General features: G+C 30.9%; 3 protein-coding genes across 4 annotated transcripts; 2 read left to right on the top strand and 1 right to left on the bottom strand.

Annotated features, from left to right (window-relative positions):
- The first annotated feature begins 3,560 nt into the window (after positions 1-3,560).
- LOC117235587 (probable protein phosphatase CG10417) lies at positions 3,561-8,698 on the top strand. The gene is made up of 6 exons (XM_033497765.1): positions 3,561-3,825; positions 4,439-4,718; positions 4,880-5,648; positions 5,727-5,883; positions 5,978-6,433; positions 6,516-8,698. Exons 1-6 carry the CDS (start codon positions 3,715-3,717, stop codon positions 6,756-6,758), a joined length of 2,016 nt encoding a protein of 671 aa, XP_033353656.1. The 5' UTR covers positions 3,561-3,714; the 3' UTR covers positions 6,759-8,698.
- LOC117235594 (intraflagellar transport protein 20 homolog) lies at positions 8,059-10,085 on the bottom strand. The gene is made up of 3 exons (XM_033497778.1): positions 9,909-10,085; positions 9,128-9,282; positions 8,059-8,936 (listed from the first exon to the last, which is right to left on the bottom strand). The coding sequence occupies exons 1-3, from the start codon at positions 10,030-10,032 to the stop codon at positions 8,823-8,825; spliced, it is 393 nt and encodes a 130-aa protein (XP_033353669.1). The 5' UTR covers positions 10,033-10,085; the 3' UTR covers positions 8,059-8,822.
- A 202-nt stretch (positions 10,086-10,287) lies between these two features.
- Positions 10,288-14,008, top strand: LOC117235593 (BTB/POZ domain-containing adapter for CUL3-mediated RhoA degradation protein 3). 2 transcript variants are annotated; one of them, XM_033497777.1, is made up of 5 exons: positions 10,288-10,580; positions 10,806-11,118; positions 11,199-11,397; positions 11,543-11,693; positions 13,473-14,008. In XM_033497777.1, the coding sequence occupies exons 1-5, from the start codon at positions 10,418-10,420 to the stop codon at positions 13,478-13,480; spliced, it is 834 nt and encodes a 277-aa protein (XP_033353668.1). In that variant the 5' UTR covers positions 10,288-10,417; the 3' UTR covers positions 13,481-14,008. The 2 variants fall into 2 exon arrangements, with proteins under 2 accessions (XP_033353668.1, XP_033353667.1); XM_033497776.1 differs by having other exon boundaries at positions 11,543-14,008.
- Positions 14,009-14,816: the final 808 nt, after the last annotated feature.

Here is a 14,816-nt window from a genome sequence, read left to right as displayed (position 1 = left end):
ACTTGATACGAGTTCCCATTTCGAGTCGTTCATGTGATACGTTTATTACGTTTAAGAGCGTAAGAGCACAGAAAATTGAAAGATGAGGCTTAATTGTATCGTTTGATTCTCGCTAGTTTATTCGTTCTGATCATCGTTTTTCTTATTTACTGACTCCTTGAAACTAGAATAGATTCTTTCGTGACGGTACAATACATTTGATCGCGTTACACGTAGATTGGAATGTGGAACTTTAGATTAACCCGTGAATGCACAATTTATACGGTCAATTTCACGATATATACATATATATTCATATATATATTCCTGATTCTCCAGCGACTACTCTGAGTCATTGATGATATGGTTAACTCATCGCGCACAATCGTAGAATAATTGCTTACCACACAACACCTGCGATCTTTACATATTCAAATTCGAATCTATGCGTAAACGGTTTGATAAATAAATCATGAGAGGATGAGTGATGGAGAATCTTTAAATATAAGTACAAATTGTACATTTATTACCGATATAAATCCATTTCGTTCGATAAAGAGAAATACGAATTAAAAATTTCGGAAAGTTAAGAAAGAACATTCAAAAAGCGCTTTATTTTTACGGTATAAGATATATTTTCCGGAATGATCAACTGATCTTTTTCGATTGTGCAGTGCAATCATGTGTTTCCACATTTGTTATGTAGATACGGTAGTGCTTGGTTTGGTATGCATTCCTACAATGTTCGTACATGTATATGTACGGACCCAGATTCCCTGCAGCATACGTGATTATTATCAAATAGGACGTGAAATGCATGTGGCTTCGAGGAAAAAGGAGATTTGATCTGTGCATTCAATTAGTAATTGATTTACGGTTCGTTTCGATAGATCAGTCAGGAATAATTTTGAAAACTAGAAAATTTTCATCTACGTATATAACTATATTTTAACAACGATCATGATCATTATGATTGTGTGTTATAAAAATACAAAATTTTTTACCAGTAAAAGTAGAAAAATAACATTTTTGTAGTTTTACTGTTCAGGAGAATAAGTCGTGTAAATGATAGTATTCTAATAAAGTATAACCATTTTATTTTTTTTTTTTTTTATATCTTGTGTTTTTAATCGCGCTCTTGAATTGAATCGCTTGGGTGAGGATGTATTACATACATACATAAAATTCAGATGAATTTAAAGCGGGATACAATGAAATGAATTCTTTTCTGTATCGAATCCTCCAGGTAAGAACGTACGTTTTATGCAAAACTACGCATAATATTTCGATTAAATTAAAATACGTCATATTCCGGTAAGTTCCATTCAGTTTTGCAACTATTCATTGAATGTATCACGTTTGCACTCTGAGGTAATTGACTTCCCGTGCACGCGATCTTTTTCATTAATAGACAATGTTTGTAATTACGTATTATTCATTCTCTTTCGTCCTTTGTGCAACACGTACGAAAAGAATTGTAACTATCGCTTTCAAACGTCATTTTTCTCATAATTTTGTTTTCTTGTAAACAAAATGTAATTCATCGCTCATAATAATATCATTCATAATTAATAATATCATTCATAAACATTAAAGTTAATGTCTAAAGCGAAGTATATACATCTTTATTCGTTATAAATAAAGATGTACCAAAAATTCATAATTTTGATAAGAAGATGTAATCTACGAATCTATAAAGATCTTCAATTCCCTAAAATCCTAAGAATCTTCAACATCTACAAAAGATAGAAAATGTATAGATCTTCGCATTGAACGGGTATATCAGAACGTGTTCTTACAAATTTCATGAATTTTAAACATTCCCCTGTTGTTTTCAACGATCAAAGAAAATTAGAAATCAGAACTCAATGATGGTTTGAGGGCCATGACAGACATCAGAGATACCAGAACGATTTCGAGTAACGCGAGATTGCGTGGCGCTGCTACTTTCGCTGCTGGCGCCTTATTTGCGTAGGTGCGTTTAGGTGAAACAGACATACATATAGAGGAGTGTACAATATACAGCACGACATAGAAGCTAGCCGCGACTTCATTCCTCACGGCCCGGCGCGCCGCGAATCGATAAACGGCGACCATCACGCAACACATAAACCCATCCTCGCTAACCACCCCGACCTCTACGACCGGCTGCACCATTCCCCGGATCGTACGGCATCTGTACGCTACACATCGTGTTATCATTAAAGTAGACAGAGCTTTCGGTACATCGGCACTTTCAATAATGACGTAACGTCTTCTCTCCATCCTTTTCATTCATTTACTGATCTCGTTTCTCTTTCATATCTTTTCGCGTCTTTCTTCTTTCCGTACTCTAATTTTCAATTCTAAACCGATGGAATCGATGAATTTTAGGATAATAGAAATCTTTAATTGTGATAAATACCGATTTTGGTACATCCAACTTGAACGATGATATAGCATTTCCACTCTTCTTCCTACCCTACATTCACTCACTAATCTCGTTTCTTCGCACTCGTATGCAATCAATTGGATGCTTCACCCATCTTTTTGGGTGTTCTTTTTCTTTTTACGTGTGTCGATAACCATAGAATCAGCCTGAAAACAAGAGGATTATGTATCTTTGTGCGATTTCGATGACTTTTTTTAATAGAAAATTGAAAACGACTTGTGAAGTACTTACATTATAAAACAATCGTTTCACAATTCTTTAAGCTAAAAAAAAATTATTTGTGTCATATATTGCTTCCTAGCGGAAAAGAATGAACTTAAAAATTCGGAAGAACAGCTATACAAAACGGGGAGAACGTGACAGATTTACTAAAGAGGAAAGCAAGTATCTGAGTATCCGGAAACGAGGTTATTCTAGATCGTATGCAATAGCGGCGAATGCGAATCATTATCATTTGCATTCATAATATGTAGTTGCAAGGTACTTAAACATAATCGCTACTTTCAGTAATATACAATGCATACGCGTGTATCTTATTAGGGATATAATAGCTAAAACAGATAAAAACGATTATCCACTATATGTAGATCTTAAATTGATAGAATGTACAAAACATACTCTTTAACCTTAATTTTGTTACAATATACAAGCTCAAAAATGTACATTGAAAATATGCGATTATATAAAATCTGTAAAACAAATAATTCCGCGTACTTCACTGTTCTGTTAGATTTATCTGTTTATTTACTTTATAATGTGGGAGTGTATAATGTACATACCTATACTTACACACATTACACACATGTGAAACATACACGCTAAACACATACCTGCATACGTGGTTCAAGTCTGATCGTGCAATGTCTTCGCAATGTACGTTCATCATTATTTAATGAACAAATTATATTTGCAATTCGTATATATTTAATCTTTTTAACAAATATACGAATTATTTTCGAATGAAATAAATGATGAATTACATATAAGCGCAATCCATTATATTAAAAAACTGGAAAAAAAATACTTTATCATGTTGAAAAAGATACACTTTTACGAAAGAAGATCGAATAGCATTCTGTAACGAGCAAAAATCGTCGAAAGTTTGGCGCGAAAATGAAGTGCGCATGTAAGAAAAGTGGCGGACTAGGTGGAGCTAGCAGCGCAGTGAAAACAGAAACCCAAACCGGTCATGGAGGCTAGTTAACGACTGTGCGCCGCGCTTGTGAATAGTAATTTCACCAGAATATTGTGATATTTACACGGACGACAGAAAATCGACAGAAATATCGCCGGTTTAGACGAAAATGGGTGCATACCTGTCAGAACCGATTACGAAAAAAGTATCGAGCGACGAAGCAGGCAAGAATGTCGCATTCGGCGCGAGTTCCATGCAAGGCTGGCGAATTAGTCAAGAGGTAAGCTAAAACCCTCGAGCGGCCAGTGCACCGTTACCCAGTTTCGTTTCGGTCAGAGAACGGTTTGCCGGTTCACCGTTTCACCAGAGTATTACGACATTCATCCTGATCTATCGCAAACGTAATCCATCTATGTGTCGAAGCGCGAAATTCAGTCTATTCGATTCGAGAACGACAAATACTGCGTTGATAGTAACAAGAGTGCTTCGGCGTTTCGCTTGTGAACAAAACAGTACTGTTGCAAAATTAAGAATATTCATTGTCATGGTTCGAAGCCACTTCCGAAATGAAAGTTTTCACAGCCTATGAACGCTTCACGTGTTTCAGATTAATCTAATTAACTTGTTATTGTTTTTAATATAAATATCAATAAGAGTACAATCTGTTTTTGAATTTAGAAATGGGTAAATAATATCATTGTTAAACTCACTGTGCCCAGAATAATATTTGTTATCCATGTTAGAATAACTTTCTAATAGTAACCTTATTTATTAATTAAAATATTAATTTTATATGTACATATGATAATTCACATGAATCTTTTTAAAAAATTTCCAATTAGTATATATATAAAATATACATTTGGATAAAAAATACAATTATTTGTTTATAGGATGCACATAACTGTTGCATAGATTTTGATGAAAATGTTTCATTATTTGCTGTGTATGATGGCCATGGTGGTCATGAAGTAGCAACATACTGTGCACGTAATTTACCAGATTTTATTAAACAAACTGATGCGTACAAGAAAGGAGACATTAGGCAAGCTTTACTTGATGCCTTTCTGGGCTTTGATGCCACACTTGAAAAACCTGAAGTAGTTAGTATCCTTAAAGAACTTGCAGGGACATCTACCTCAGATAAGAAAAAAGACGAGTTGAATGAATCTGGTGCGTTTCTTTTTGTATTCAAACTATATTTTTATATAAATTACATTTTCATAAGTTAAGCTAATAATTATTATATTTCATAATTATTAGTTTGTTCCACCTATTTCTTTGTACAAAAATATGTTTAATAAAGTTGTCTTCATACATTACATTGCACATAGATGAAGAAGAAAATGTTAATAATCTATGTATGGAGGCAACAATGCCATTGGAAGAAGTAATGGCAAAATATCAATCAGAAATGAATCCTAATGTAAAAAATCTAAAAAACGAAAAATGCAGTAAAAGAGTATGTTCTGCGAGCCCTTATTTACGTGGTCGAAGAGGTAAAGAAAAAGCAAGCTCTTCGTCATCTGGCGCCGGGTGTTCATCATCTTCGTCATCTTGGAATACAAATGAAACCGACGTGAGTAGTTCCAGCCAACCATGTGGGTCGACTTTATCTAATATAACGAAGAGAAATGAATCTGAATGTCCTGGAAACAATGAAGCTGAACAAGTTCTTGATTCAACTACAAGTAATGGAAATGCACATGTCTCTGCACCAGTAGGATCAACAGCAGATGTGGAGGCAACAAAAAGTGCAGATATGCCTGATAGCTCTGAAGATGTAAACAAAAAAGTTACAAGTCCTGATAAAATTACATGTACAGAAGAATTAAATGCAAATGAAGTAGAATTAAATGGTGCAGAATCAAAGCGAATTGAAGATGCTGATAGCAGTAAGGGTGGGGGTGATAATGTATCAAGCAGTTCATGTACTCCAGTAGAGAATGGAGATGCAGGACAGCAAGAACGTATAACTAGTACTGGTAGAAGAAGAATTCAACCTATCACTCTATATCATACTCTTTTAAAGAAAGACAACGAAGATTCTGAGGATGATGATGACGATGAAAATGATGAAACATTTGATGGTGTCCCAGAAAGGTAAACAACTTAAATGGATTAACATAATACGATATAAAATTATCCATATATTTTTTCCATTATGCTCCTATTATACAGTTTTAGCGATGAAGATGATATAGAAGATATTGACGAAGATGAAAGCGAGGAAGATGAAGACGAAGACGAAGACGAAGATGAGGATGGAGATGCCAATATCGACGATGACGATGACGATGACGATGATAGTGAAAGTCTTATGATGGATACAGAAGAGGTATGATGACTTTTTTATGAAATATATCCCACTATTTGCACTATAATATACATATAATTATGTTAAAATAAACACGAATTATTAATTTATACAGCCAGGATATGATAGTGGATGCACAGCAGTAGTTGCAGTTTTAAAAGGGAATGAATTATATGTAGCAAATGCTGGAGATTCCCGTTGTGTATTATGCAGAGATGGTCAGGCTATAGAGCTTAGTCTAGATCACAAACCTGAAGATGAACCGGAAATGGAACGTATAGTAAAAGCTGGTGGAAAAGTGACAGCTGATGGTAGAGTAAATGGTGGCCTTAATTTATCAAGGGCACTTGGGGACCATGCTTATAAACAAAATGTAAACTTATCACCGCAAGAGCAAATGATCTCTGCACTTCCTGATGTGAGGCATATCACAATTGAACCAGAAAAAGATGAGTTTATGGTGCTTGCGTGTGATGGTATCTGGAATTTTATGTCGAGTCAAGATGTTGTACAATTTATTCGTACTCGTTTGACACAAAATTACGAAAAATTATCAAAAATATGTGAAGAGGTACAAAATATACTTGATCACTTCTTTACTTATCATTGCTCAAAATGTATATTATTTATTAATAAATAATGTTTCATTGTAGTTATTTGACCACTGTCTAGCACCTGATACTTGTGGAGATGGTACAGGATGCGACAATATGACGGCTGTAATAGTGCGATTTAAGTCGTCGACTGATGCTGTAACGAATAGCACTGTTGCTGAAGTATGTACTGCTAAAAGATCGCTATCGCCATCTAAACCGACAGAAGAAAATAATGATTGTATTGTGCAGGAAGATATGATGAATTCTTGTAAACGTCTTAAGACCGAAGCAACTATGTGAGAAATGTGTTAAATGCTATGAACTGTTGCAATCTCTGGAAACAGATGAGTGAATGTGAATTTATGTAAAATTATGTAATTCTATAAAACTGTGAATTTTGAACAGATACTCAATGGTAATCGATACCAGTTACTTCAAATATCATGTAAAGTATGTTAGTACTGGCTATTGGTGGCAGACTGATCAATTGGAGCATATGAGGATGATACTTTACTGCTAATATTTCGACACTTTAGTGCTTAATCTGATACAAATAGACAGTGTTGTTTTTCATTTAAATTAAAAACAATTGATTTTCAAAACTGTTTCACTACATCTGTTATTACTGGACAGTGTACTATACGGTCTAACGTTTTGATAATGTCATGTACAAAATATATAAGACAGTTATACAAACATAATTCTGTACAATTAACGATATAATAAATATTTCACTTTATAAGTACTTTCTATGGTAATGATAAGGTAGATGATAAGTATAAATAAAATCACTCTAAAATCATTTACTAAGTCAAAGCCTTGTAAGATTTTACAAATAATATAAGGTACCATAATGATTAGAGTAACAATAAATTTCTCAAGTTAAAACTTTTTTTATTGACTCAATATTTTGTGTATATTAACTGTTTTATATCCTTATTGATCAGAATTCAATTATACATCATCTCATTTGCTCCATTAACATGAAATATGGAATATACTCTTTGAGTTTTTAGATAACATCCATAGTAGATATGTAATTGTACATATTTATAAATTTAGACTATAGGATTTATATTTGTAATTTAACGTGATACCATTTCTTATTTTTACGAAATAAAGTTTATTTTTGAATCCCTGGGTATAGTGGTTGAATGGATGGGTGTGCGAGTAGTCTTAAAATGTGTAAACTGTATTGCATAATAACGCCAATTGCGTACTACGCATTGCTAATTTGTGATCTTGTACTAAAAATATTGTTAAAAGAATAATAGTTATGTTATGGAATACTATCTACTTAAACTGTTTAACATATTTTTTAAATATCTGACAGTATCATACATTCTGTAAGTTTGTGACAACATGAAAACAATATTTCTAAAAGAAACAATAAAATTATAGATTAAATTTAAACATACAAACACTTTCAAAATTAATAATATATGTATTGGAAACAAACTAATTTATCACAAGAAACATGTAAAAAGTGAGGATGAAAAAAATATTTAAATTATTTATATCTTTTTAAGAAATACATACTTTATTTTAATGCCAATTATTGTATCTACATTATGTGCTTACAAGCGTTTTTCATCTTATATGATTAATTAAATTCTTTTTCTGTGTAGTTACAATACATAAGTAAGAAACATTTTTAACGACTAAACTTTAAAATAGAAACCCAACTTCATAAATTTCTTTTTATCTTACAACTATGGTTTCATTATATCACTATTTCACCATAACGTGAACATACAATACGGACAACGATTGTCTATTCACAAAACATACAAAGTTTATATTCGATAAAATAATATAGATGTTAGATAAATAATTAATATAAATTGATCACCTGCGATGTCTTTAAGATTGCTTCGAGTTTTGTATTGTTATTCATCTTTTGCAACTGCTCATATATAATTGCGGCTATTAATAGGCAGTAATTATATAACAGCATTGTTTACAATTATAACGAAAAAGCAATCATAATTTTTACGGAAAACAACAAATAATACCATTATCAAAATGATTAGTAGTATATGAATATTAGAGACAGTATGTAGAATGATTCAGAACTGATGTGCCTTTCTGATTCAGGGGTTGGAAACCTTCAGAATATGTGTGTATATTTGATGCCGTCTTATTAAGAAGGGTTTAAACCCCGACACCGTCTTAACTGCAAACTTCGTCATGAACTTATGTATAAATATCTTGTTTCATAATATATGTCACTCTAATTATGTTTAATAGTTTTTATTTATTCTCCTTATTTTGATCAACTTTTGACGCAAAAAAGTACAGACATACGTTCATAATGTACTTAATTGAATTCGGTGTATCAATTCTAATTACAAATTCAACTCTTTAATTCACCGTTAATTGTTCAATAGTTTCTAACTGTTCCATTTCGATCTTTTTTAGGGAATCGTGTTGTATACGAAGTCTCTCAAGTTCCATAGATTTTTCTATAATCTGTGCCTGTAATTTAATATATAAATGTTATTTCTAAATTGCTTAATAAATTAAAATTTATTAAATATACATTTACGTTCGCCAACTTCATAAATTTTACATACTCATATATAAAGTTAACGTTTATTTTATTTTAGAAGTTGATTATTTTCGATAAATAATTGTTATACAATAAACTATTTTAATTTTTAAATAACCTGAATTTGTTGTTTTTGAGCATCCCTTTCTTTCGCAACAGAACGGAGTAAATTCCGAGTTCCAATAGTTTTCATCTTCTCTTTTTCCACCTCATTTGCCAACTGATCTATTATTTGTATAAATTCATCGGAATTCATTTGAAATTCGGTAATTTCTGAGGAATAAAGAACAGTATCGAGTCAAAAAAGAGAACACATGTATAAAATAAGTATTTAAAAAATCATATTACAAATTGTTTTGTGGTACAATTATAGGTACAAAAGATATATTTTATATAAAAATTTAGAACATATTATTCTAAATATATGTATCATACATACAATTTAATTATTTTTAGTATTATATATTATTAAATTTAAACATAAGTTATTATAATTATATTCAGTAAGATAAGCTTTGAAAATGAATTGCTTATACGTATTCGTATGATAACGATGAAAAAATAAACAACTTCTATATATATAACTTAATTTAATAGCTAATGATATACATCAAATTTCAAATTATTATAGTAGCGGAGCTTTTAAAATACTGATCAGAAGCATCCAAAGGCGGTAATACAGATGGCAGTAATTACTATAGGGAAACATGTAGTACAAGCATTTGTTTTGCACAGAGAGTATATTTAACAATCGCTGGATGTACAAAAAATAAGAAATAACGCGGTAAGTTAACTGAAAAACCTTGTAAAAAATCTTGTTTGTTTAAATCGTGTATGTCAAAAGTGTACGTGTATACACATTATTTTGCATGAATTGTGATAATTTCGGTAAAACTCACTCGAAACAAAATTTTGACATTCTTCTCTAAGCTTATTCGTCTGATTTGCAACTTCTGGTTCTAATACACGAATTTTGCTTAAATCATCAATATAAATTCCATACTTTGCTAAAGGGTCAGCCATTTTCTTAAATAAACAAACGATCGACTCTTAGGTAGCTGCGCCTGCGCGTATCCAGAACTAGTCTTCGTTTCTTCATACTAGTCACTCGCCAAAATGGGAATACGATAGGGTATATTTTTTGCCGAGTCGTAAGACACGAAAGAGTAGTGAATCGTGTTTTATTTAATAAGATTTTAATATATAAGATGAGACTAATAAATGCCACATAAAACATCTTTGTGCTGGTTACTGTTTATCGATGCGTTGACACTCAAGAGACGCAACGCTTTGTTCTTTCTCTGTTATATATTTTACATTTAATATTTAGAAATCGATATATTTTTTCATCAATTTATTTATTAACGTTGATACTTGACGGTCTGATATATTATCATTATCATCCGTTATGTCCGGAAACCACAAAGCAGGAATTAAATATCCTTCGGAATATGTTAAGCTCAATATCGGCGGTTCTCTACATTACACTACTTTAGGGACACTCCAAAAACATGACACTATGTTACGTGCTATGTTCAGTGGCCGCATGGAAATTCTTACAGATCCCGAAGGTGACATTTTACAATATTGTTAAAATTTAATATGATAATGAATTATACTCTGCACGTTTTATTCTTTTGCAATATCAATTGAAATTCCACGACTTAATAAAAATTCATGTTTGAAATCTTCTAATATGGAATCATATTTTCATATATAAAAATCTCATTTAATACCTTTTTTTTTTTAGAAATGCAATCATTGTCTTTCTTAAAACCTATAAATATAATTTACAGGGTGGATACTAATAGACAGGTGCGGGAAACATTTTGGAACAATTTTGAATTTTTTAAGGGACGGTTCAGTTCCATTACCAGAAAGCACTAAAGAAATGGCAGAATTACTTGCAGAAGCAAAATATTATTGCATTAGCGAATTAGCTAAATCTTGTGAACAAGCGCTTCTTCGAAAGGAGAGGGAAGCAGAACCTATTTGTAGAATTCCACTTATTACTTCTCAAAAAGAAGAACAATTATTAATTAGCAGTACTACTAAACCAGTAGTAAAGTTGCTTGTTAATAGGCACAATAACAAATATTCATATACAAGGTGATAATACCTGCTTCCTAGAAATTGCAGTATGCAATGAAACAAAGAATGAATAAATATAAAAAGCCTTGTCTTTACAGTACATCAGATGACAATCTCTTAAAAAACATAGAATTATTCGACAAAATGTCCCTTAGATTTGGTCGTAGAGTACTATTTATTAAAGATGTAATTGGCTCCAGTGAAATTTGCTGTTGGACATTTTATGGTCATGGTCGCAAAGTTGCAGAAGTTTGCTGCCATTCAATTGTCTATACAACTGACAAAAAACACACAAAGGTAATCTCAAATGTATATGTAATAGATTTAATTGTATATATCCTATGCGATTATGAATATAATATGTAATATGATACGTAATGTAAAGTAACATGCCAGACTTTAATGTAGAAGAAACAATAAATATTTAATTTATAATACATAGGTTGAGTTTCCAGAGGCCAGAATTTATGAAGAAACATTAAATATTTTGTTATATGAACATCGAAATGGTCCTGACCAAGAGTTAATGCAAGCAACGTCATCGCGCGGTGCAGTCAGTGGTGCACCACCTTGTACGTCAGATGAAGAAGAGGGTGAGCGTTCAGGCTTGGCTCGCCTTCGCTCCAACAAACAAAACACCAACTGACCCAACCTTACCCCCTTTGCCCCTCCTAATCCAGCAACCCTTAACGTCATTCGAGTCCTCGCTCTTAAAACACGAGCCAATTCGAAGAAAGATGTGTGAAAACGAAAACTAAGCAAAATTTTTATATACATGCATACATATATAGACATCTACGCATGTACACTTATATATATATGTATGTATTCTCTCGTACAAAATTGAACGATCAATATGTTTAAACTTGATTATTAGTTGTACCACTAAGTTTACAGTCTTACATTTTCTTATAATCGATATTTATACATCCTAATTATTTCACATATCTGGGATCATTTATAGAACAGAATGACAAATTCGTCTTAGATTTATTTATACTTTTATTATATCGTAAGATGTAGAAATATGTGAAAATGTGATATGAATACGTTTTCGTATTTCTTATTTTCAGATCATAAATTTTTAAAAGAACATAAATACGAGTACTGTTTATGTGCCAAATATTCATGTTAGAAGTGAAACAAGAATAAGTCGAAGTTGCCATTCTGTGGTCAATGGAATTATTTACTCTTATACTCTATAACAACTTTTAAGCAGTTATTTAGAGTACTAAATTATATAATAAAGTTGCACAACATAGGATTGCATTGTTACCTGTTATAAGTATTATTATTACTATATAATTATATTATTACTATTATGGTTATTACAATTATATTATGATGATGATGATTATTATTATTATCATAGCTATAAACTCGACATGTTTATATTTTTTTTTTTTACAGAACAAAATTCTATGTGTCAATAAATTAATAAAATAAAAAATGTGCTTATATATACTTGCATTTTTCAACTTAAGTTCTACTAAACTGCTTAAAGGATGGTGCGGAGTGAACACTGCCAGTAAAATAATTTTAATGGAGTATATAAATTAGCCTGGTATAGTTTAAAAATGAATTCAAATTATAATTGGTTCTTCGATCTTAGAGTTACAAATGTTGGTCCTTTACTATGAACAAGACAAAAACTTTTATAAGCACGTAAGCTTTGTGTTAATTTTTATATATCATTCCAAAATGTGGTACATTTTTCTCATATTAATGCTTTTACTTTGCTTACACGCTTTCACTTATAAAAGCAAATGTATTATGATTCAATGAATACTGCAAATTAATATCACATATTCTTTTTAACATGGTGCAAACTCCTACATTTAATGAAGGGACCATATGTATTCCTATCTCGTACCTACAATTATTTTGCTGTAGGAAAATATATAAAAATCATTCATTAGTCCTTGAATTATTAAATTCTTGGATCGAAATCTCATTTTATTCTCCCGAATACAAGACGATATACCTAATATATTACAGTAATATAAATATGACAAAATTTTGCAACAAAAAACAGTTTAAGTTCCTATAATTTTATGTAAGAAAAATACCGGTATTATAGCTAGCGAATGTGGTTCATATCTCGTATTTATTATAAATCTCTATAGTTAATAAAATTATGTAACATGTAAATTAAGGTAAATGCAATATATATTATATTAATCAAAACATTATTGCTGCTTGAATTTTTCAACCTCACAGTAGAGCACATTTAATGGCCTTCTTTGGCAGGTAAAACAGACACGAGCTATAACATTTCTTCAAATTACATATTCTTATATATAAAATGAATAGAATTAATTATTCTTAAAAATAAATTAAAAATTGTACTGATTATTTATCTTTTCTTTCAGGAAACTAGTACGTCCCATCAAAATACATAGGGTAGCCATGGTCTGCTTATTAAATCTGCGAAATTCTTAATTTAGCCACATTGTATAAACCAGCACTGTTTATTAGTTAAAATATATAAAAAGCTTTGTGTGTGTCTTGTATCCGGGTGAATTGATTACCTATTAAAATTTTCAACATACATAAGCATATACATAGTTATATAATTCAATTTATTTGGAATTTAAAAATTCATCTAAATACCGCTCAAATAAGAAAATACTTTCTTATTCGCACTCCTTGTCTAGGGTTCACATTTACTTATACTTTTAAATTTACATATTGAGAATGTATACACAATTTGACAGATGAGTTTGCAAACTTGCCAAAATGTATTAACAGTAAAATATTAAATAGTAACATCATAAAAGGAACAATATTAAATTCTATCTACTAGATGTATAAATACCCCTAGTATAAGTACATGCACATGTAAATACTATTATTGTTACAAAAGACTAGAAATGATATTATATTTGATAATATTTTGTGAAAAATAGATTAAACTATAACTTTTTTATAGGTTTAAGTTTATATGACATTAAGTATAATAATATTCATGTTTCAATAAATTATTCGTGCATCCTCTTGTGTGTGTGTGTGTGCGCGCGCGCGCGCGCGCGCGTGTGTGTGTACACATATTCTATATACAGTTAACTATGGAAGTCTTCACACATACCATTAAATGCTACAAAATTTCATTACGAAATTAGTGCCAAATTGAAGTATGTTATTATATAACGATATATGTATTTTGTTTAAATGAAAATTACACTTTTATTAGATGCACTTGAAAAGATTTGTGTAGGCCAACTGTATGTGAATAAATGAAAATATGTTAGTCATAGAAAAGATGATAATATTTAACATTATGTTAATGGAATACATGTGAAAATCAGAATTTTTAATAAAATTAATATTATTGTATAAATGTAATAACAGATATACACATTAAAATCATCTTCTGGTCAATGATATTTTATTATTATAAATTGTATTTATCTTTCTATTTTTATCATATCATGAATATTATTTTAGTATATAGACTGGCTCAACTAAACGGGATTAACTAAATATCCGCCTTGTTTACTGTTATAACTTCTTAGGACAAAGTTACAGTATTCCAAGAACGACATGTGAAGGTGGAAATAATTTCTTTTTATAATCATTTCTTTTATGTGATTTCAAGATTATCAGTTTTTTTTTTTAAATAGAATGTCATATATATTTTTCGATATCCTTGTAGAGTCTAAAAAAAGAACTTCAATAACCATACCGTCCCCATTATTTAATTTTAAGATATTTGG

The sequence above is a fragment of the Bombus vosnesenskii genome, unplaced genomic scaffold, assembly GCF_011952255.1.
Source record: "Bombus vosnesenskii isolate JDL3184/JDL3185 unplaced genomic scaffold, Bvos_JDL3184-5_v1.1 scf7180000013316, whole genome shotgun sequence".
Lineage (NCBI taxonomy): Eukaryota > Metazoa > Arthropoda > Insecta > Hymenoptera > Apidae > Bombus > Bombus vosnesenskii.
This window is presented reverse-complemented; position numbering and strand designations above follow the sequence as displayed.

Coding starts and splice junctions, on each gene's coding strand:
- LOC117235587 (XM_033497765.1), top strand. CDS start 3,715: ATGGGTGCATACCTGTCAGAACCGATTACGAAAAAAGTATCGAGCGAC. Junction 3,826..4,438: donor GCTGGCGAATTAGTCAAGAG/GTAAGCTAAAAC, acceptor ATTTGTTTATAG/GATGCACATAACTGTTGCAT. Junction 6,434..6,515: donor TATCAAAAATATGTGAAGAG/GTACAAAATATA, acceptor GTTTCATTGTAG/TTATTTGACCACTGTCTAGC.
- LOC117235594 (XM_033497778.1), bottom strand. CDS start 10,032: ATGGCTGACCCTTTAGCAAAGTATGGAATTTATATTGATGATTTAAGC. Junction 9,283..9,908: donor ATGTCAAAATTTTGTTTCGA/GTGAGTTTTACC, acceptor TTTATTCCTCAG/AAATTACCGAATTTCAAATG. Junction 8,937..9,127: donor CTCAAAAACAACAAATTCAG/GTTATTTAAAAA, acceptor ATTAAATTACAG/GCACAGATTATAGAAAAATC.
- LOC117235593 (XM_033497776.1), top strand. CDS start 10,418: ATGTCCGGAAACCACAAAGCAGGAATTAAATATCCTTCGGAATATGTT. Junction 10,581..10,805: donor AATTCTTACAGATCCCGAAG/GTGACATTTTAC, acceptor TATAATTTACAG/GGTGGATACTAATAGACAGG. Junction 11,398..11,542: donor CTGACAAAAAACACACAAAG/GTAATCTCAAAT, acceptor TATAATACATAG/GTTGAGTTTCCAGAGGCCAG.